This window comes from Gavia stellata, chromosome 3 (assembly GCF_030936135.1).
Source record: "Gavia stellata isolate bGavSte3 chromosome 3, bGavSte3.hap2, whole genome shotgun sequence".
NCBI lineage: Eukaryota > Metazoa > Chordata > Aves > Gaviiformes > Gaviidae > Gavia > Gavia stellata.
This window is the reverse complement of record NC_082596.1, coordinates 97,986,752-98,010,429: the sequence shown is the minus strand read 5'-3', so window position 1 is coordinate 98,010,429 and position 23,678 is coordinate 97,986,752. Positions and strand designations below refer to the sequence as shown.

Sequence of the window (23,678 nt, the reverse complement as noted above, 5' to 3'; positions counted from 1 at the left end):
CCAAGTACTGGTTAGTAGCTGAGCATTCACTCAAAGTGTAGAAAATAAGAGTTCTCCTCTCAGGACTGTTTCTGTATTTCACCTTAAAAGCTGTTAGGACTTGTCTTCTCTTTTCTCCAGTTCACAAATTGTTTCGAGTCTCATGAGATGCATAATTCTTTGTTCCTTCACAGGGAGTTTAGATTTTTACAAATGTCTAATACTTGTAAGTCTAAACCTTAGAACCAAAATTCTGTGGAATTTTTACTTTTTAATTCTTAATACTTTTTAATTCTTAAAATTATGTGCAGACTGGATTTTTCCTGGTGCTCATGAGAGCTTGCTTCTGTAATTGTGAAGTCCATGTCCATGAGGTCACGTAGTTAAAAATTCAAACAATAAAAACCGTTTTAGTAGTGGCAGCCATTTTGTCAAGAACAGACATCCGTTAAGCACTATAAAATACACGTAACACTTTACAAATGAAAATGCTTTACACAATTCTCTTATTTAAGCTTATACTTTGTAAGTCCTATATTTACTACAGGAACCTTGTTATCCATTAAAAATCTGATTTGGTACCTTTCCTGCCAAGTCTACAAACCGTTTTAAGTCCTGTATTATTTGCCTGTGTTTGTGTACACACACATTCAGGGTATTATTAAAATGAAAAGCCGTGTAAGTTCAAACTAAAGTACAATTAAAATCGCTTTAATGTTGAAATAAACTAAGTTCATATAAATCAACTATACTGAATATTCAGGCAAGGGGTTGTGCCCATTTATCTATAGAAGGGAAACAGTTATAGTAGATAAATACAGACACCCACCCTCAGAGAGAATACTGCCACTGCCACATGAACAATCTCGTAACAGCACCGATGATGCTCACTTTCTTTCAGTGTCAGAGCACACACAGAGATGAGCTGGAGTTATATCCTATTTTACATGCCTGAGAGAGCCTGCATTCCTGTCTCCAGATTTGGCTCAATCTTTTTTCTGATCTTCTCTACCTTTTCTCTTGCTACACAAATAAGGAGGAACAGATTACTACGAAAGTGAATCAGAATAAAGCATAATTCCAATTACTCTTTGAAAACAGAAGAAATAATGACTACTCTGGTAGTGCAGAAAACAACAGTAAAATGCCTTACTTTAAAAGAAATAAAGAGAACATTTAGTACAGCTATTTGACCTTGTTCTCTCCAGCTCAACTTTGTTTTTTGCACTGTGTATTTGTAATAAGACTTAGGATAAAATCCTGTTCCCACTGACTGAGAAGGTCAGGAATTCACTTTTTGTTTAAGTGCAAAACAGATGGGTGACATTTTATCAGCATGGCAAACATTGCAAACGTTAGATAATTTTTTTTTTTAACAATACAGCTCAGATCCAGGACTTGAAAAAATACTATGGGAAGGGGGAAGAGAAGGTAAAACCTTATTGATATAAACTCTTCCACCTAAAAATATGTATCATATTCTGAACAAAAGATTTCAATCATGTGAACCATGGGTGCAAAGATTTTAAAAAAAATTAAATGCATGAAGTATGGACACGGTAAAAAACCCAAACATTTTGCTTATAAATTCTATGTATAACCGCATGTCAAGAACTAGAAAGTATGATTTTCTGTGAATGTATGACTGGAATGTGATCATCACATTTTAAGTAATTCTAACATGTTCCTTCTTACAGTAGGAAAAGTAATGCATGACAAAGTCAGATCATATTTCAGGTCAAATGAACAGTAACTTTTCCAACACTAAAATGAAAAAGCATATGTATTTTTAATATGCATTTAAGTGACACAAAAATGTAACTGAGACAGATGCAGCTTTTCTGGAGCCAGTTAAAAAGTGTATGCTATTGTTAATAGAAAAATATAGACATTACATATTAGGTATTTATTTTTGCCTCGCTCAGTTAGGAAAAGTTGCCATTTCTTTTGCTACTTCCCAGAATGATCAGTCAATTTATCAGGGTAAAAACATTCATTACTTTTCAACAGCAGATCAGTTCAGAGGTATATGTCCTGTCAGAGGTTTAAATCCTTATAAAAACTACAGCAACACCAGTATTTACTTTTTATTCAGAAGAGAAAGTAGCTGCCTTCATGCTGAGCTATTCCATTTCTTTTTCTTCTTTTGCAGCGGAGCTTCTAATTTTTGCTTCTCTGGAGTAATTTTTCTCTTTCTTTTTGCTGTTTTATCACTTTTATCAGTCCAACAAACTTTGTTTTTCCTGGCTATTGATGATTTTTCATCTTCATTTGCTGAAAAAAAGCAAGAAATTATTCATACTGATATTTATGTCCAGTCTTTGTAGTCTAAAATGGCACAGAGACTTACTGGTATCTCATTTTAAAAAAGGGGTTATAAATGATCTTTCATTTACAGTGGAATGTGCCATTTAGGCTAGTTTTGCCTGTGATATGAAAATATCTAAAGATCAAGTATGTAAATAGATTACGATTCAGGAAAACAAAAGCAAAAAAAAAATACTGGGCCTGACTTCCTAAGTTTGCCCAAATACATTGGCCTCAGACCTCATTTTGTTTATCGGAAAACAAGACATGCAATTCTATCAAACTTTTTTCTTTTCTTATCTGTCTCAAAAGCTTCACAGTGCCTTCCTTGGTATGTTACTCCAGTAACGTAAAACAAAACTTTCCTATAATAGAAGTGAAAAGAGGCTTATGTCCTCCAACATACATGCAGGCTTGAGACACTATCAGATTGGTAAGGGTATCTGTATCACTTGCTAGCGTCATATCCCCAGTTCTTCAAGATACCAAAACTTTTTCAAATGCCTATAGTAAAAACCTCCCACTTAGTATATTCTATTTCACAGTCACATTAACAAAAATACACACAGGTCTATTACCTTGAGCTGATGTTGCAGCTTTATCAGAAATTTCTTTTGTTTCTGAAGCTTGGTCAAGCCATACTGCAAGACATGTCAGCCTAGCTTTGGTATTGACTTCACACAGTAAAGACGGCACATCTTTAATCTGAACATAATACAGAAAAAGTTTAATTAAGTATTGCTTTATTTCTGTTTAAATTTACTGAAGTATTTGAAGTGAAAAAATATCTTACTGGCCATCTTCCACTTAATTTCTAGTGCCTAATAATGTTTAGAAGTAGAGTCTGTATACCAGTTAATGGTCACATTCACAGAATCACTAAATCACTAAGGTCAGAAAAGACCTGTAAGATCGTCAAGTCCAACCATCAGCTCAACACCACCATGCCCACTAAACCATGTCCCGCAATGCCACGTCCACACGTTCCTTGAACACGTCCAGTGACGGTGACTCCACCACCTCCCTGGGCAGCCTGTTCCAGTGCTTCACCACTCTCTCAGTAAAGAAATTTTTCCTAATATCCAGCCCGAACCTCCCCTGGCGCAACTTGAGGCCATTTCCTCTTGTCCTGTTGCTACTCACTTGGGAAAAGAGGCCAACACCCACCTCTCTGCAACCCCCTTTCAGGTAATTGTAGAGAGCGGTAAGGTCTGCCCTCAGCCTCCTCTTCCGCAGACTGAACAACCCCAGTTCCCTCAGCCGCTCCTCATAAGACCTGTGCTCCAGACCCCTCACCAGCTTCGTCGCCCTTCTCTGGACACGCTCCAGCACCTCAATGTCCTTCTTGTAGTGAGGGGCCCAAAACTGAACACAGTATTCAAGGTGTGGCCTCCCCAGCGCCGAGTACAGGGACATTTTACAGTCCTGCTCCTGATATCATTCCTCAGTGGTGGTTTTACAAAAAACTCCCAACAGCTTTAAGAACTTATCTTGATAAGCAAGCTCAGTGGGTTTCAGGCACATGGGGTTATCTAAAAGACGTGTAGATGTGGCACTTAGGGACATGGTTTAGTGGTGGACTTGGCAGTCCTAGGTTAACAGTTGGACTCGATGATCTTAAAGGTCTTTTCCAACCTAAATGATTCTATAAGGAATAACTACATTAGTCATAGACCCACAAAAAAATTGTTAATGGTTTCAGAAGTTTCTCCAGAGTAAGAGGTATTTTTTTGTACAGCTAAAATAATTTGAATTAAGTTAGTGCATCAGATTCCTTTTCTCCCTCCTGAAGACAAGACTGCTGATTAAAAGTAACCTCTTCAGACTGTGTTTCAATTGCTTAACTGCAATTGTATCAGTCAGCGCTGGGAAAACTTGAGCAAATACCCTGTTACAGATATCAGGAGATAAAGTGTCACAAGCACATGGGCAGCATAACATCATCAACCAATCAGAAACTAGTGTTAGGATATTCTACGTCAGAGAGCTGGACAGAGCAGCCCACACAGTTATAAAGTTTTACCAAGTTTTGCCTGCACAGGAAGAAAATCACACATTTGGTCAAAATAAAGACAGTGTTACAGAGAAAGGTAAAGAGTTCCCTGATCACTATGTCAATTTTGTAAAAGCAGAACAGAAATTTGAGGTGAAGGGAAAAGAGGGATTTTTACTACTGCACTTAGAAGTATAAAAATAGTCAGAGGGGGTGAATTAAAAATGGGCAAATTCAGATGAGATCTATAAAGTGTATAAACGTTGAGAGATATTTATTTTAACTATTCAAGATACTTACAGTGGAATATAGTAGATCCTTTATTACTAGGCATTACATTTAAAAAAATCTAATTCTGATTTTAAAAGACAAACCCCAGAGCAAACAATAAACATGGGAAACTTTAAAGATAAGACATGATTCCTTGTTGAAATGTGCTACTCAGAACTGTTTGAAAATAGAGGAAATAAATAGAAGTACCCAGTACATTAATGTGTTTGAATTTTTCAAAAAGACTTTTTCCTCCTACATGAACAACCACCACCACCACCACCCCCCCAACCCATAGAATCTGTGTTTTTAAAAGAGTAGCAACAGTAATCAATGTTGCAAAAAGTCACAGCAGTCCTTAGAACATATATGACTGATTAGATAATAGTAAGTCTGGCCAGGTAGGTCTGAAGGGAAGCATGACTTTATATAAAGAGGAGATGAGATCTCCGTAATATCATCAGATTTTACAGTTTGTTTAAAAAAACTAAAAAGACACAAAAATATAGAAGTGCATAAAAATATGTGCATAGACATATACATCTCTACTGAACATAACATGGAGGAAGATCAAGACATCCAGATTTCAAGTAAATTTCCTTAGTGATTTAAAATTAATTTTTATAACAGAACTGTCTGCAATTTTGGTTGTCTGATATTTTTCCGTAAGTGTAACAAGCAGTTTAATAGACCAACCTTATTAAGATCCAGATTCCACATTTTAATGTAACCATCACTGGATGCAGTAACAATAATATGTTGTCTTTCTCTTTCAAAACTATAGATATCTTTTATTCTGTGAAGAAAATGTAATACTTTGTTACTTTATCGCATGGCAGTTCACTTCAGAACAGCAAGCTGACAGACACTGATGAACAGGCAACAGTCTAAAAATCATTTTGAACAGAAAACCCACAAATGACAGGCAGGAACTTGGAACAGTAATCTGTTTTGAGTGCTGTCATTTACAGTAGGAACATTTGCCTTTGCTAGACTTGTTAGGATAAAATTCGGAACACTTAACTACTTTTAAGCACAAACTATTAACCACATCAGTGACATTTTAGCTAATGCTTTTGTGTTTTGATGAATTAAAAACGGCATTTGGACAAATATTTGGTATTTGACAACAACAGAGAATATGTGATTACCCTCCTATTGTCTGGACTGAGTACAACTGGTTTGTTTTATTTAAGCATTCTAAAGAGTTAGATTCTGTAAAGACTGGTTAAACATTCTTTATATGGTCTTGCAGGAAAATACTGGTACCCAATTTCAGAAATGCATAGACCACACACACAGAAGCGTGTACCTCTGTGTGTCTGTGTGTATTTTGACACACACACTCTCATAAATTTAGAACTGTAATATTTCTAATTCTGCACCCTGTTGTTTCTGTAATGTGCATGGACAGCACAGTACTTGTGCTCATACTAAAAGCAAACAAGTCTGTCCCAAATTTGGAATAAATTTACTTTCTATACTAAAACCAAAACCAATAGTAAAATATGCTGAACATCACAAGTCATTGAACTTTACTGAGTACTCAGCATTGCCATAAATATTTAAACAGTAAACAAATACAGAATACCTGTTTTCATGAGCTTTGAATTCACCCAGGCATTTTTGAGAGTCACAGCTGTAGAACCTTATAATTTCATCATCTCCAGCTATGGCAAGGATAGAATCCTTGCAATGGGAAAAAAGAAATGCAAGTGTGATTAATTTCATGTGTTTCAAACCAGTTAATTTCCCAGCACCTTTCTTTTTTGTACTTACTGTAATAAATCTAAGTGAAGAAATTCTCTTCTCTGTTATGATAGTGCCAGTGATTGAAGCTGTGTCAAGTTTGTAGATATCCACTTTATTTGTTATCACGGTCACAAACCTCTCTCCATCAGGGGACCATTTAATTATGTGGGCATCTGTACACATTGATACATTTATACACACATGTACACAGGTTTTCTGCACTCTATATTGCATGAGAATCTAAAAGTAAGAGTCTTTAGAAACTGCTAGACACTGTTTTCTACCTAAAACTGAGAAAAATTCAGGAAAAACAATCAAATAACCTAGAATAAACAAGTAAAACTATGCTCTTAAATGTTTATTTCTGATTATCAGAAATGTATAAAGAAAAACAAACCAAAACACATTTATTTAAATGTCCTGACGTCAAATTTCAAGGGAAAAAAATTTACTTTAGCGTCACTGTATTTTCCTTTTGGTAGATGATTATTATTAAGGACATAAGCTTACATACACTTGCCTGCACGTGTAAAAAAGACATTGTGAAAGTTGCTTGCAATTAACTGACTTGTTGATTAATTCAGTCTACTTTTCTTTACACAAAAAAATAAAACTATCTAATTGCACTTTTTTAGTGGATTTAGACTGATAAACTCACTTTGCTTCAGGTTTTTGATAAAGGCTGATCGTCCTTCTACAAGATTCCAAGTTCTGAAAGACAACAATAGATAATGTGCATTCTGGTTAAAAACAGCACAGTGAAACTGAAGTCCTATCTGCTGACATGAGGCATCCAAAGGAAGCTTTTAAGCATCTCTATGCATTTTACTGCCTTCCTAATGCAAGAGAAAATGATGACTTCATATATCACTTGTATGCTGTAAGGCTGAATTTGTGATATTTATTTTATAAACCACCATTTGCAATGCAGAGCCCAAAAGGAGCCCACCACCAATTTGCCCTGTTAAAATAGCATTTTGTATATTTAAAACACGTGTACAGCAACACGTACACACTCCAAGTGAAAAATTACTTTTCTCACACTGAAGAAAATCTGACAGCTTTCAGAAGTTTAAACAAATTGTGTTCCAAAATGCAAATATATTTATACATCTACAAGTGACTATGAATCGTTGGAGCATAACAAGACGCCAGGAACAGCAAGGACTATTTTTAAAAGACTTTAAAATATCGCTGGTACCTAGAACTTAAGAAGACAAAACAATGGGTATTTGAACCATTTGATGGCCAAATATGTTTTATCAGCGTTGCATGGTGTAGCCCCAACATGTAAATGTGGCTTATAACAATTTACTAAGAGTTACTGAATTATGATTCTCAGCATTCCTTCATCAGTTTCCACTCACCTTAATGTTTTATCTGTTCCTACTGACAAAGCTAATTTCCCAGAAGGATGAATAGAAAGAGATGTCACATGCCCCCTGATAAAAACAAAACAACGTATCAGCGAACACATATTATTTACAAGGAAAATAAACATGAAAACGTACGTGAATATGCAGATTTAAGAAACTCACTTATGAGCCTTAATGGATTTCAGGCATTCCCATCTCTTTGTGTTCCAGATACAAATTAGCCCATCTTCAGCCCCACTCAGTAGATGCGCAGTACCATAGAACTCCAAACAAGTTATTGTGCCTAGAAATACAAACCAGACCTACTAACAATGTTGTACATACTGAACAGTTATCACACAGAGAATGTATGAATTAACAGAGAAGCTTCTAGCATCAAAACATGCCAGCCACTATCCTACCCTTGAGAAAATGTGAATTATTTCCTAAGTATTTCTTCACAAAACCCCCGAACTCTCTTGTTATATTCAATCATTGATGTGCTCGATCAGCCCCCCTATAGCCATACATGTTTGAACTCTGTCTCGTCCATTCCCTCAAACAGCAGTACTCAACCACTGTGGCTCAAGTGACACAGAGCTTCTATCAGTGATAAGGAATGTCAAAGCCCTGCTCTGGACACACAGCTGAATTTACTGCACATGCTGCTTCCCATAAGCACCAGATTTATCACACATGAGTTGAACTCAGGTACCATGTTCAGTCTAGCTCCATGTACTTCTTGGTTATCAGGAGAAAAAGGACAATCAGGATTGAGCTACAAATAACCCAAACACGTTTATACGGACAGCCATTAACTGATGTATTTCATGGCTGTAATTCAGGAGGCACATCAAGTGGGAAATGTACCAGGTTAACTCTTATGGCAGCAGCAGCAGCCTGCTCTAACACACAAACTCTTTTGTGTGGCTCATGTACATCTGTCACAGGACAAGGGCACTGGGAAAGATGGTTGCTGGGAGTAGGCATGGTCTAGATAAACTGTCCTGGTAGAACAAAAGTGGCTCATGAGCCATTTGTGGGCTATAACTTCTTAAACGGTTAAAACTAAAAGTAATTGGAAGAAGCAGCTATACTTGTGAGCTAATACCCAAAATGATTTTTTAATTTTTGTGCTCAAAAGCTTACCTTGCTTGTATCGTCAGACCATCATGGCTGCAACACCATCACTATTAAAGGCTTATTAAAAAAAAAAATCAATTTTCTTCTTCTGGCAAGGGCCAGTTTTTCAGCTATAAGTTTCTATCATTAATGCTTTTTAAGAAGAAAAGCTCCCTTACCATTGTGCTGCAGCAGTGCCCCATGTTCTATCTTCTTTTTCATGTCATAGATTTGGATCGTCTCATCTCTGCTCCCAGTGACCACATATCTGTTATTCACTGCTACCGCTGACAATGAGGCAGAGTGGGCATGATGTGTAAAATCAGGGACAACCGTCCAGGACTGTAAATGGAATACAAAATAAACAGGTCTTTCTGAAGCTTACCATAGTGAGCTTCAACTTCATTATCCTGTAAGGTTTCTTTTTCTTGTTGTTTGTTTTTTTTTTTTTTTAATAAAGCAAAACCTGAAAAAGTGATGTGCAAAACGCAGAGGAATTATACTTAGCTATAAGTATAATGGGATCTAACTGAATTAATGTGCTGTTAGGAAATTAGTCCGAACGATTTAAGTGTGCCAACTGCCTCTTGTAATCAGTGTTGGGCTTAGATGAAGCTGTATGTGAAAAAGTATCTGCACAGAGATAAAAAGGCAGATTCTCCCTTCTTCCACCGCTGCAGGCTGGAGACACGCCTTCCACCTGGCACCGGCCCCCCCAGACAATGTGGCATCCACCCCCTGCGCAGCTGTTTATTCTCCGCTCTGCGCTGGAAGGCTGAGAGGAACGAGGCTCCACCACAGCCCCCTGCACCCACGCGGCCGGCCGCTTCCCGGAGCTCGAGGGATCCGCAGCTCCCGGCAGCCCTTCCCGCCTCCCGGGCCGGGCAGCGGGGTGTCCCTGGGCCGCTCCCACACACCCCGCGCCAGCAACGAGGGGCCGAGCCTGCGGCTGCGGGAGGCTGCCCCGCCCTCGCGGCGCTTTAAGAGCCCACCCGGCGCCCGGCCCCGCGGCCGCGGAGAGACGAGTCGGTGAGTAGCGGGGTGCGCTCTCGCGCTACCTTGCCCTCAGGGGGGTTGGCGGGCGGCCGTTAGGGCGCAGCTAACGGCCGCCGCGCGCGCGCGTCCCGTCCCGTCCCCCCGGGCCTCGTTACCTCGGCGGGCCGCGCGGCGAACCCGAAGAGGACCTGCTCGTAGCAGCCCGCTACCAGCTCCATCCGCCCCGCCACGCACGGCGCCAGCTCGGGGCCCTGCCGCCCTCGGCCGCCGTCCGTCCGCCGCGCTGCCTGCGCCCGCGCCGGAGCACGCCGCGCCGGGCTGGGCCCGCGGCTGGCGGCCGGCAGCGCTCCCTCGGGGAAGAGCCTGCGGGCTACCGCCAGCCGCCGGGGAGGGGGAAGCGCCGGGGGCGCGGGCTCTGCGGGTCAGGCTCCGCGCGGGACAGCCCGCGCGGGAGGTCCTCGCGGGGCGGAAGCGGGGCTGGCGCTGCTGCTTATGGCGACGCGGAGGATGAGAGACGTTAGTGCCGGGGGCGGTGGCGGCGGGGGGGCGGCGAGCGCCGTGACCGAGGCTGGGGTGCGGGGGCCGCCAGCGGGGAAGGGGGCGCGAACCGATCTACTGCGCAACGGGAACGGGGAGGGGCGGCCTTCTCCCTTCCCCCGGGGCCTCAGAGCCGCCGCCTCACGGGCGGCTGGGCCGCGGGCCTGCGCCTGCGGGGCGGGGAGGCCCTGCGGCCGTTAGGCCGAAGCGCCCCCGCGCCCGGTGAACCAGCCTCTCCCCCCGCCCCGGGCGCTGCCGGAGGAGCGCCGCGGCCTTCACCGGGGTCCCGCGGGCTTGTTTTATTGCGTCGGTTTTTTCCTCCCCCCCCCCCCCCCCCCCCCCTTATCGCGTAGCACAATAAAGGGGAAGCGCGGCCTCGGCGCCAGTGTGGCCGCCGCGGAGGGCCGCGGCCGGGCGGGGCGCACTTCTTGCGGGGAGCCGCGGCTCTTCCCGTCGTGCCGAGTGGCTTATAAAAATGCGTCACGGCGCGGTGCGCCTCGGGCCTGGGCTCGTCGGGCCGCTCGGCTGGGGTCAGTGCGCCGGCCTGAGGCGTTCTGGGAGCTTCCCCCAGCCCGCCGCCCTGACCCAGCTCCTCCTCTGAGCGAGATTTATGCCGAAAGGGGCGGCCTGTCCTCCGAGCTTGGGTGAGCGATTGTCCGCACACGCGATTTTATTCGTAAATAGCTTCATCCGCCTTTTTGCCAGTACAAACGTAATAATGAAAACGTGAAATAAATGGGCTGGTAAAATGCGCGTGTAATCCAGTTAAGGAGGTGTTAGAATTCTGGAGGCTAAAACTGCCCCACTGCTTAAATGATAAGCTAGTTGTAACTGTAGCTACAGTTAAGGCGCATGTAAAAAATATGATGTTAATACATGCTGTTTTAACTGCTTCTTACATGCTTTTGTTTTATAGTGAAAAGATCAAGAGGTGACACTCAAGATCAGGCGGAGAAAGAGTACAAAAACGCAGTTTTGCATAGAAGTCCGTGATAACTGCGATCAAAAAACAATTGCATCACGTGCTTTCTGATTGTCTTTTGCAATAAAACTGCTTTGTAGTGCGTGCCGTCTTCTGTTAAGTCCACACAACTAAAGAGCGGTAAGTTGAAAAAGTGTTACGCAGCTGTGAATTCAAGAATTAGTATTTCAGGGTTTAGAGTGTGGAGAAGTTTATGGTTATGGAGGAGTTAATTTCCTTTCAATAAAAGTAATGCTTGAATTAGAGGAACATCACTATGTGGATATTTTTATTAATAATGACCTTCTTTAACAGGAAAAAATTGCTGCTGATCGTTCTGTAGAATGAACACAGGTTTAGTAAGAGGGCACGTGCTAACCTTACTGGTATATGCCTCTGTTTAAGGGCTTGTTTGTATTTGACTACTTTCTTGGCTTCAGAATGGGTGTGGGGATGAAGTGAATAGTTATCCTGAATAACACTATGCATGGATACTGTAATTATGATATATGGCTATCCTGTGTCAGGTTAGCCTAATCTGTTTTCAGAAGTACTGCTCTGAACTGTTCCCCTGTCTGGGCAAGCCTTTAAGGCATTACACTCTCTGTATTTATTGTATTATATGAATGTGGATTTGACCAGCCAGTATGTAAAACGTTACATAAATTCTCGCATGGAAATGGGAACGGGAACTTAAGCAGTCAAGTATCTGCATAGGAGGAGCAACACTGGATGTAAACGATCAGCAGTGGTGAACGAACAGCTGTGTGTGGAAGTAAATGCAAAATATTTTGCAAATGAAACTGTTTTCTGCACTGATTTATATTGGTTGGATGACTAGGGAAAAAGGCTTAAAGAAAGGGTATTGGAATCAACAGAGAGGTACATACCTCTTCAGGAAAGTGTATCCACTGGTTTAGTGATAGCAGTAAAAGATCATTTGTTGTTGCTAACTCGCTGGTAGTGAGTGAAATGTGTATATGGAAGAGGCAAAAGAGAGAAGACTTACCTAAGAAAAGGTGCAGAGAAAGATCATGTTTACCTGTACTGTGGCCTCCTTCCTCTTTTATTTCTCTTCTTCTTTAGCACATGGGAAGTACCACTGCTTGCTTTCAGCTATATAATTTGTGGTACAAGTAAATCAACTTCTAATTTGGCTAAAAGGGTAAAGAACTGAGGGGTTGTACAAAACATATTGAAGCCTCCATCTTTGTTGCCTTGTTTTTAAGTATTTTAGAACATGGCTCTTCTGAATTACTGTATTATTACGTCTAGGTATTTCAGAAATAAGGGAAAGGTGTAGGTGACTTAAAAGCTCTCTGTAATTTTCTAGTGCTTTGGACATTGGGTAAACTTTGTGGACTGTTAAAATTTAAGAAAATGAAGATCCCATTGGCCATATGTCTTTTTTATTTCCATTGCTCTAGCAGTGACAAGTCAGAACTTAGAAATTTAAGTTATGAATTAATGATACTAAATATCTCAGGCGGGGCGAACATCTTTGGAACTAATTTGTCGAAATGTTAAGATTCTTTATCTTTTTGTTCCTCCCCCACATCCCTTCCAGCTGAAGGAGTGCAATAAACTGAACCTGTGCAGCTTTATTCTTCGAGAAAGGCAGAAGGCAGTGTGAAGCATGGCAAGCCAGGTAAGAACATTTGGTCAGAAGTTTAGGCTTGCAGTGCCTAAATGGATTCCAGAACCATACTCAGAATTCCTAGTAAATGTAAAGCTGAAATAGCTAGCTTGCTCTGAGTTGGGTGTTCTTTTAGTCCTACGATTTCTTCTGGTAATGTGGCAATTGGTGGCTGTCCTCTGGACACTTAATTGTATCAACTGAAGCAGGTTGGGGGCATAACATTAAGCTTTGCAGTTCGGATTATTTGAGCATGAGTTCTTCTGAAGGACCTTGCGCATAACACTCTCTATATAAGATTTATGTAGAGGTGTTCTAGAGGAAGAACATTAAAGGCTGCGTAAGTAAAAAATGCTGCGAAACACCACTCTTATTTTTGGAACTCCTTGTTCTTCAGAATCTTAAGCGAGGGAGGCAACCTTTGTTAATACGGCTGTTGGTTCCCTCCTCTTTTGTGTAGTTGCCCCACTTCCTTTTTAAACTGTGGTTTTTGGGGTTTTGGTTTTTCTTTTTTTTTTTTTTCCCCAAGAGGCACTTTTTATGCCTCTTTCTTCCTGGCCTTGTGTCTGGGTTTGAGTTTTCCCTCAGCCAAGCTAGTGCCTGTTTCTGGTCTGCTTTCTCCTTACGTTCCCTTAATCGGCCTCCTGTTATTGTTCCTGGCCTGGGAGAGTGACTCACAGCTGGGTAGTGAGGAGAGGTATCTCACATAAGAGAAGAAGAATTCCTAGGTGAGGGGAGGTAGGGACAGCTGAGATCCCGTCTAGGCAAGAGTGATGATTTCCCTGCCTCTTCATCACTCTGACCGTGCTGCTGCAGGGTTTTTCGAGTCCTGGAGCTCAAGTGGAACACAGTCCAGTCCTGAAGCTGATTAACATTTAGGATTGGCCAACATCGAAGGGCTATCTGCTTTTTCCCTAATTCCAAGAGGAAGCTGTCAATCCTTTAGCCAGCTTGACAAGTCAGGGGAATATGGCTGTTCATACAATCCTTTGGCTCTGTTATTTTTGCCAGGCGTTTTCCCCAGAGGCTGCTTTCCCTCATGGGAGGCGGAGGGAGAAATGGGACCCCAGGCTTCTTTCAAGGGCAAGGTGAATATGGGGAAATCACCTGTGGTGATGGGGAGTGGGAGGGAGGAATGTAAATGAGGCTAAATACTATAAAGGTGATTTTTTTTTTCTCCCAACAGGACTTAATGGCGAAAAAAAGAGAATGTCTCCAGGCCTACAGCTGGTGGAGAACACCACAGAAGAAGCGGAAGAAAAAGAACAAAATAAAACCAGGAAGAATAGAGTTTGTCCCTAGTAGTACTAATTCAGCCAGGTAAAGACCTTTTGAAAGGAGAAGCTCTGGCACCTTGTCTGATTAAATTGATAGTGACCAGTGAATGCCGTCACTTATTTTTAAAATCCTGAAATGGCATATCTGGTGCCTATACACTAAGTATTGTTTATGGAAATGTATTGCCAATAGAATAATGAAGGGCTTTTGTAGTTTGTCTATCCCATAATCACTGAGAAGTGGTGGCAAAATGGTCATAGCTCTTTTGAATCATGGCTGTAACTTGAGTTACAGTTTTTCTTGGTATTTTTGTGCCTCCTTCCCCCCACCCCCCATTCAGACAATATTTCTTTTTAAAACTAAATTCTAAAAGGTTTTTTTATAAAATGGGGCTTTGTTGAAATGGGTTTTTTGTGAAGTCGGTGGGATGGACCCAGAGAAATCGAGAACTTATGCTGGAGTGATGGCATTGCGATTCTGTACATTATTCAGCAGAGTTTTGCTGTTAATACACTTCTCAGATTTTGTCTCCTTATTTGTCCAGTGATAACTACCTGCTTAATGTTAGGTACCTTAATACTGCAATCAGCTACCTTAGTCTCAAACTTGGCAATTGTTCTCTTTTATATTTTTAAAGACCAGATTATTCGATATTTGTTGGGGAGCTTACTCCAGAAGTGGATGATTTCCAGCTCTATGACTATTTCCTAAAGAGGTACCCGTCATGTATTGACTGCAAAATAGCAACAGACCTGCTGGGATATTCCAGGTAATGTCTGTGAAAATTTGTAATGCTGTTCGTATGTTTGCTTCTATAAGTAATATGTAAGAACTTGTGTTGGAAGTGTTTCTGCATTTTCTTCAGAGGCAGAAAGAAATTAGTCTCTAGCATTACTTTTTTTTGTTAACAGCACAGATTCTTGTATTTGTAAGACTTTCTGGTTAGTTTAAGCAGTTAGCATGATAATCTTCAATTTAGCCATGTGCATATCTGCATGAAAGAAATTAGATGGTGGGAGAAGGGAGAGCTGTGCATTGAAATCTGCGCTGCCGTGCTTACATACAGCAGCGTGTCCGCTTAGTCATCTGCAGTACTGAAGACAAAATAGTTCCCTTTTTACATGTGGGAGAAAAGCGTAAGGCCTGGCAAATCTTGGGGGGTTGGGAGATGGAACCTATTAATATCAGTAAACTAAGCCTAGCAGAAGTTATACTGGCCAGGCAGTGAGTCAAGCAAGGATGAGCGAGTTTGTTCAGACAGTACTGGCTGTAATAGACTAATTCAAAAAACTTAAAGCAAGTATAAAAAATGTTAGTGCTGTACAGTGGTAGGAGTGGGGTTAATACTAACTAATAAATTAACTGCTGTAAATGCAGTAATATGGAATCTGATTACTTACACAGATAGCAATTAAAATGTATTGTTGCGCTGACTCTCAGCAAGTTGCATCTTAATGCTATCAAAGAACAAGCTTTTTGCTTCTGGCCCAAGTTTTTAATTTGGTGAAAGCATCTTCTGTGCATGTGCATATGCCAGAGGGGTTGCTTAGGTAATAGAAGCTATAGTAGCTGCTATGTTCTGTTTTTGTAGAAGACAGAAATTGAATTCATTAGGTTTGTAACTGTTATGCATACTAGAATTTGTTTTCTCCCTTTTGAAAATTGTAGAGGGTATGCCTTTGTCAGATTTGGTGAGCAAGGTGATCAGATGAGGGCACTGCAAGACTGCCAGAATGCACCAGGTCTGGGGGGAAAACGAATCCGGCTGAGCATAGGAATTTCTAAAAGGTAACAAATGAGTTGTGCGTTGATACAGTAATGCTAAATAATCAGATTCTTGTAGCTCTGCCTTTGTAAAGTCTGTGGCCCTTGCTATAATGGCTGTACACATGATGCAGTCTACAAAACAAAAAATACAGAAGCATTATGTTTTGACGCTCTGGATTCATCAACCTCTTCCAGGATTGCTGGGGGAATCCAACTCTTTAAGTCTAGCCAGATTGTGTAACTTGGGCTTAGCTGCTATTGTAACCAGCCTTAATTCTTACAGTAGCCAAGCTGAATGCATTCATAAATATTTTCCAGGTTTGGGCCTGAAGAAGGTAGAAGGGACAACAAATGATTTTGTATGCTAGGGAGCTTTTCTTCTAGACCTTTCCCTCTAGTTTAGGCAAGGTAGCATGTCACTACTTTCACAGTAGGCTGGCAGAGGAAGGAACTCTGAAGTGGAAGAATATAGAATATGGGGGGGGAAAAGCCAAAGGAGGTGTTAATGGAATAGTTTGTTTAGAGTACTACGCTTTGCTTTTCAAGAGATTGGGGCAGCAAGGAATTTGAAGTTGATTGGTTTTGAGAGGGTTTTTTACTCTGCCGGCTCAGTTCTCTCAGTCAGTTACTTAAGGCAGTTCAAGTCTCTGAACAGTTAGAGATTTGATACCAAATTTGATAAACTGTGATCCAGGATACAGACAAAAATAGAACTTTACATAAAGTAATTTAAGTATATTCATGAGGTTAGCTTGTATGTTCTGTTAAATAGTAAAAATAACAAGTTTTGTTTCTCTCTACCCTGGATAATTCTGCAAATGTTGCTTCTTTGCTTTAGAATGGAAATGCTTTTACCCAAGAGAGCACTGTCCACAATTGCTCTGACTAAATTATTTTGAAAACAAGAAGAGGTCACAAAGAAACAGGTTTCCTCACTTCTATCCAGAAGAATGTCAACAGTATTTTCAGATTTTTCTTTCCTACAGAGATGTATGTAGGAGAGAAGTTGGAAGCGGAAGACTTTGAGATGTTACCTAGTCATTTGTGTACTACAGTAGCAAGACAGTAGAATACCTATTTATTGAATGTATGTGTAGCTTTACAATAACAAAACAAATGTAGGTATTAAAATACACATCACTAATCTATATCTGTTTCTGACTGGCTGAGTACTGTGTTCTTCTAGCATCAAAATATCCAGCCATCAGAGTAGTTGGTCACTAAGTCACTTAGATTGGAAACTGTGAGCTCCTTCAGTTTGTGTTCTTGACAAAAAAAGCCTAGATCTGGCTTTTCTGTAATGAGGTGGAGATGCAGGGAAATTGGACTCTGTGAACACAGGAGGTCTGCCTGTACATAATCAGTGAAGAAATGTTCAAGCATAGAGGATTTTTTTTTGAATGTGCAGCTGGGTTATCTGAATGTATTTCATGTAGTGTACCTCTGTTTTAGTACAGACAACACTTGTGCATTGATTCTTGTCATTAGTGTGAAGTTGTCCCTGAGAAAAATCTACTCAGGAGAGGGAAAGTAGTGAAAACGAACAAACTGGCCCTTTGGTCTTAAGAACCACTGAGTTTTGTCATTTTCCTACTGATTGGGCTTTCATACTGGATAATGGCAGTGCTGACTTTGCCTGACAGCTATACTTCGGCAACTGTTGAATGCTTCATGGACTAAAAATTGATCAGGTGGAGGTAGACATGGCAAACTGGCAGGCAGTGTCAGATGCTCCTCTGAAACAGATAATCTGGCTTCACCCCCTTGTTTCTGGAAATAAGATATAGTATTAACCAAACAAAAGATAGAAGGGCTAATTAAGACTGAATGCATCTTTAAAGCAGCTGTGCTTGATAAATGTCTCTGGTCTTAATGAATTAGTTTTTAGCAGAGCATAAAGATTTATCAGCAGCTTGCTTATATGGATACTAAAAATACTCAAAGTGAATACAGATAAGTGTCATGGTTCGAGTTAATCCATGAAATAATTCCTTCTGGTATTGGCAAAGGTGAGAGCATTTGCTTCTGTATAAACATGAGAACTTGTGCTGTGAATTGGACTGTTGCTTAGGCAACTATTCAGAAAAGCTTCCTTTTAAACTTTGAAATGTGTAAGCTGGCAAATTGTTTAACTTCAGAACTGGGTTTACAGTTTATTGTTCTCAAACTCTAACTGTATATAACTTCTCATGTTTCAGACTGAAAGCAGAATTCCAGCGGTACCAGTCGTACAACTATAATGATTATTACCAAGATTATCAGAACTACTACTCGCAGTGGGGTTATGATCCTTACGCTGACTACAACTACAGCTCCTATGCTCCCTATGATAGCATGCAAGCTGTTGGAGACTGCTCTTTAGGAGATGCTGTTATGGCTCCAGCTGTTTTTGAGGTAAAGATGCTACACACTTGCTTTAAAGAAAATACACAAATAAGTTTTACAAACTATGTAAGTCAGAGCAAAAAAGCAGAAAGCGTGATTTCAGTTTTTGGACTTAGCGTGGAGGTTAGAATGGCAGGCTTTGTTCACAGGTATCTTTGATATAAGTGCTTAAGTAGTACATCTGTAGAATTAGAGACTTATACACCATCATTTGTTCATGTATGCCAAATCACAGTTCTGACAGCGTAATTGTGTAGGCTGCTTCTGTTCCCCTTTTTTTGATGTACTTTGCTTAAAGCAAATTAAAGAATTACTGTAAGATGATCTTAATCTTAGATCTGCCAATTTATCAATTACAACTTCCAGAAGTCCCTTCCCATGTGAACTTTACTGTGGTTTTCTTAAACCCACTGTGCCCTCCCTCCTCCCACCCCCCCCACCCCCCCCCAAAAAAAAAAACTGCAAAAACCAAAAGCCCAACAAAAACAACCTTCCCCAACAAACACAAAAAACACCTATCTATTCTTGTGGTTGTGAGAGGAGGGAATAGTGTGGGACTACAAAATTATTTTTGGATTTGTGATGCTTTCTGAAATGGATTATGATTAAACTTACGAGATTTTCTTCTTTTATTTTCTTAGGAAACTTCAGTTATGACTGAAATCAATGATGACCTAATAACTGAAGGTAATGATAGTTCTCTCACTGCAACCTGAATTTAGCCATACTTGCGCCCTTTAACAATACAATCCAATGACTATTGGATGAAGAATGTCTTGGAAATTCAGCTGGTGTAGTGGGATCCTCTATGGGTTATAGCTGAGATGAGGTAGGATTTTAAAGCTGATGATGTACACTAGGTCAAGTAGAATGGGACATTGTCAACAACACTTCACAGTAGGTTTGTTGTAACTTGGCCTTCATCTTCCTTCCAAAATGGTCTAATACAGAATTTGTCATATCTTTGTATTGATTCTGCTAAGCTTATTCTATGATTAACTCATTAATAGGCAAAAGCTTTGTTTTCCAAACCCTCAGGTAAAAGCTTAATGTTGTGGGTCCTAAAAGGAGGATTCAACTTGCCCTCTAAAGATCTGGTACAAAACTTAATTGTTTGGCCTGGAAGGTTTGCAGACAGTTCCTTGCATAGAGACATCTCGTGTTAGTATTCAGAGAAGTTATCCTGCGTAACACATGCTGTAGTAGAAATGAATTAAATGGATTTTGGGAGAGTTTCATGGTTAATTATCTTTAAATCTGCTCTTTGTATTGGTGTTTCAAAATAGTCCTAGCATTCTAATACACAAATTCAAAAGAAGCTGGACTTGCCAGGTTTGTTAAAATTCTAGGTGAATAAACATCTTGCTACGTTTGCTATTAAATTTAGTTAGAACACATTTTTATTAGGCATTTACTGCAGGTTTCTGTGCGCATGCCTCCTAAGATAGGACATTTGTACTGACCAAGCTTTTATTTTCAGATCCACAACTTTACTTGGATGTTGATGAGATGAACAGACAATTTATGGAGACAAGTGAAGAACTCTACGATTCCCTCATGAATTGTCACTGGCAACCTCTGGATACGGTCACTTCTGACATCCCCCCTGCTATTTAAGTGTCTTATATAGCATGACCGTTATGACCAAGGTGCTAAAATTACATTTCTTCTACATTACTCTAGATCATAAGTTTTAAAGCACAATGATAGGTTGGGTTTTTTTGCTATGCTTTTGACAGTTTCTGTAATCTTTTTTTTTTTGTTCATCACTCTACTCTTGGAGCATCTTGAAATCATGTAAATATTCTAGAAATGTAAAGAGTTCAATGGGGTCTAAAGATAGACTTGCCTGTGTAAATAAAATTTTGTTTCTGCAAACCTGCCAGCAAGGGATTTTACTTACATATGTGAAGCACATTCTCTTCTGGCTTGTGAAATTTAGCTGGAGGCAGCGGGGGTATTTCACTTGTCTTTGATATGGGCATCAGGACACCAGCAAAGACTAGCTCTCGCGTGTTTCCAAGTTACCTAGGCAATCTTCTACAAGCTCTTAACACGCTTGCTTAGATTGCATGTGTAGTTGGGAGACACTACCAGGGTTTGCTGTGGGAACACTTGGGCCCACTCTTTCTCCTGCAGTCTGCTGGCACTAACTGTCCAACTGACCTAACAGATCAACAGTAGTAATCGCTTTATCAATACAGTATTTTAAATGTAGAGAAGGGCAAACTTTCAGCTGCCACTGCTGCAAACATTCCAAAGACTAAGGATGATCCCTACTGACAATTTTATTCCTGCCCTTCTTACTGTTAGTCTTCTCAGCTGACACTTTACAGCAAGGAAAATGGTGTAACATAATACATGTTCTTAAACCTAAAAATCCTTGGAGAAAATAACTTTCTGATTTAAAGGAGAAAACATAACCCATTGGGAACAAAAAACTATCCTAGTAACAATTCTTCAATTAAGTTGCACCCTATCCTAAACATCTCTAACTTGTTCAGTCTTCACACTCAGGTGTTGTATAGTGATGAGGTTAGAAAATTTTGGTAGGATGACAGTTTTCTGTGTTCAAGTTAAAGGAGATTAGGGGAGATAGCAATGAGGAAAGTCCTGCTTTTAAGCTAGTAACTTCAGCGTGGCTTCCTCTAAATTGTTCTCATCTTGAAGGGTATAAAATATTCTTCAGTTACAGGGACTACTTAAGCCCATCTGTACACAGAAGTATTTACTACTTAATGCACATAATGATGAAATAAGTTAGGCTGGAAATACAAGAGTACTATTCCAAGAAAAAAGGTAGCAGAAATTATCATAGGTGATAGCTGTGGAACCTACTAAAGCTAGTCAAGACACTTTGATACTGCCATGTGTGTTTTAGGGGCAACCTAAAACATAATTGCTATGATGGCAGATAGAAATAAAATTGTCTGGCTTTTTTTATGACTTAATGTAATTAAAGTGGTGGTCATAACCTATATGTGGTTCTTAAACTTAAAACAAATACTGTATTGCAGAGTGATGACTGGGTGCTGGCAGGTCACTTGTAGCTGCTGACCAGAATATCCCTGTTTTGACAGTTTAAATTCAGCTAGAAATATTTTCAAAGTCCTGCCCATGAAATGCAGATGCTCTAAAACAGAAAAGGCTTTTGGAGTACTACAGGAAGTTTGTTCTTCCTGGATTTTGTGCAGATGTATGTGTAGGAAGAGACAGAAAGCAAAAAACCTCATCTAGGCAGGGGAAGTAGCATCACAGTTCTAGGAACAGTTTCCCTGCTTTTGGGGAGAGCTAGTTGCAAAGTAGCTGGGAACATGGATTTGTTGGGTGAGGGTTTTCCTTGTGTCAACTGGTGAGTCTTTGGAAGGTGATGGTAGGGAGATTGTTAACGAGAACATGACAGAGAGTGGATAAATGAAGCAAAGAGAATCTGGGTGGGAAGGGGGGTGCTTGTGGGCATGTATAGATTTGTTTCAGGGGACTGCAGTAGGCAGGAAACTCAAGATAGTAGGTGCAGGCCCCTTGAATTTGGATGGGGGTCTTAAAGCTTCAAAACCATACAGGATTTAATGCCACTTCAGATGTAGTGCATAGCTGTGGTGCTTGAGCTAGGTAGTACAAACTGGTCTGCTAAGCAAAGGATTTTGTATCTAGCCAGTACCATCACCACAAGCAGCAAGACAGCTTCCAGGTCTGTGCCTGGGTTATATCCTGCTTTGACATGGCTTGCATAGCATCACCTAACACTCTATTTCAGTTGCAGCAAGTAATTTGTGGAAAGCTTTTATTGCGTTGTCAGTTAAAAATGTGATGCTGAGTATCTATGCTGATTTTTGGCACTTGGGAGGTTGATCTGTGTAGCGAGTGGCCCATGTAGCTACGTGATTTCACTTAGTCTGACACTGTATTGCCATAGTCCATAAACCTCAAGAAAGTCACAGTCTGCAGCTACCCTATTTATGCATAGTTTACCTGTTAAGAAGGTCTTGACACTTGGCATTAGAGACTTTTCAGATGTGCATGCGCCTTCTGTTCTAGGATGTGAAGTACCCATATAGCGCAAGTACTGTTCATGTAATGCAGGGGAAGAGGTGGTTTGGGTCATTAGTTCTCCAAACCTGAGAAATGTTGGGGGTGTATTTTCTTCCAGTCAACATACAAGAAAAATGAGGTGAGGAAGAGAGTGCGTTGGTTGCAGCCCATGTGACAGAGTTCTAAAACAGCTCTCTGACCTCTTTTTCTGTCTCCTGAGCCTTACTAGCCCATTCCTCTTTCCAGTTAGGAGCACATACATGGGATCAAGGTGGTGTGCGCAGTGCGCGTTCTTTACTGTGAAGGCAAACTGAACGCAACATTTCTTCCTGTATTGGTGTGTTACCTACAAACCCCAAATATGGGAGAAAGTGGGTGCATCAGAACTGATAGAATGCATTGCTGAGGCTTTTTACTGAGTAAACTTAGAGCTGTTGTACAACTACCAGCCTGCATTAGCTAGCTTACACAAAGACCTGAACACATCATATGAGTGCCTGCCATCAGTTCTACAAAGATCTGATAGCTGTGGGAGTGTTTAAAAAAAAGTCTTAAAAGCAACTTTATCAACACTGTATTTCACTTCTTCCAGCTGTGTTTTGTCTGTTTTACCCAGCTGAAATGTAGTTGGTCTTTAAGCTTGACAAAGGTTTTTTTTTGCAAGAACATCTAGTATTTGTTTTATAAACTCTTCATTGCACCTAGCTGCAATAGATAGTGCCTTTACTCAAAACCCACTAATTTCTTCAAGAAGAGTAGTGTTTTCATTTTCTATCACTTCTCTGAACAGAAAGGGTTTAGTACAATGGTTTGAGGGGCTACTAATCCTGCAGTCAGTGAACAGGGAGAAAGAAACAGGCCAAAAAGGGTAAAGAGTACTTTAAAAGGTGCAAAAAGGTTAAATGGTACTTAAGCCATGAATGTTTCTTTTTGCAGGGATGCTCTTGGACCAACAGCTTCTTTCTAGCGCTACCTCAAAGTAACTTGCAGATATAACTCACAGGGAAGATTGATCAAATGGTGATGATCCCTATCATTCTGCTGGATATATTTGCCTTTTGTTTTGTCTCATTTTTCATAACATTTATTTAACTTCAGTGACTCATGTCAATAGACATTGTTTGACTACATCGACAAGTATTTGAGTCATGAGTGTCATTAAAGGCATGTCACCATATGGAAATTGTTCTAAGTAAGTAAAATGGAAGTAAAATAAGTAAATAAAGCAGCACTTGAATTTACAGAGCAAACATAGTGTAGCTGCCTTTGACACATACGTTGAAGAGAAAATCATGTTTACAGGTTGCC

The 23,678-nt window shown here is 40.5% G+C and overlaps 2 protein-coding genes across 6 annotated transcripts; one reads left to right on the top strand and one right to left on the bottom strand.

Moving 5' to 3' along the window:
• Window positions 1-1,546: 1,546 nt before the first annotated feature.
• PAK1IP1 (PAK1 interacting protein 1) lies at window positions 1,547-9,992 on the bottom strand. The gene is made up of 10 exons (XM_059815238.1): window positions 9,930-9,992; window positions 8,958-9,120; window positions 7,840-7,960; window positions 7,669-7,743; window positions 6,960-7,012; window positions 6,329-6,474; window positions 6,141-6,238; window positions 5,246-5,345; window positions 2,865-2,991; window positions 1,547-2,253 (listed from the first exon to the last, which is right to left on the bottom strand). Exons 1-10 carry the CDS (start codon window positions 9,990-9,992, stop codon window positions 2,093-2,095), a joined length of 1,107 nt encoding a protein of 368 aa, XP_059671221.1. The 3' UTR covers window positions 1,547-2,092.
• Window positions 9,779-23,613, top strand: LOC104252845 (tRNA selenocysteine 1-associated protein 1). Of its 5 annotated transcripts, XM_059815241.1 has the most exons (11): window positions 10,261-10,290; window positions 11,228-11,413; window positions 12,840-12,920; window positions 13,920-13,996; window positions 14,095-14,228; window positions 14,824-14,955; window positions 15,855-15,974; window positions 18,152-18,347; window positions 18,980-19,025; window positions 19,819-19,987; window positions 23,307-23,613. In XM_059815241.1, exons 4-10 carry the CDS (start codon window positions 13,967-13,969, stop codon window positions 19,953-19,955), a joined length of 795 nt encoding a protein of 264 aa, XP_059671224.1. In that variant the 5' UTR covers window positions 10,261-10,290; window positions 11,228-11,413; window positions 12,840-12,920; window positions 13,920-13,966; the 3' UTR covers window positions 19,956-19,987; window positions 23,307-23,613. The 5 variants fall into 5 exon arrangements, with proteins under 5 accessions (XP_059671223.1, XP_059671224.1, XP_059671222.1 ...); XM_059815240.1 differs by lacking the exons at window positions 10,261-10,290; window positions 23,307-23,613 and adding an exon at window positions 9,779-9,807 and having other exon boundaries at window positions 19,819-20,220; XM_059815239.1 differs by lacking the exon at window positions 23,307-23,613 and having other exon boundaries at window positions 19,819-20,220.
• Window positions 23,614-23,678: the final 65 nt, after the last annotated feature.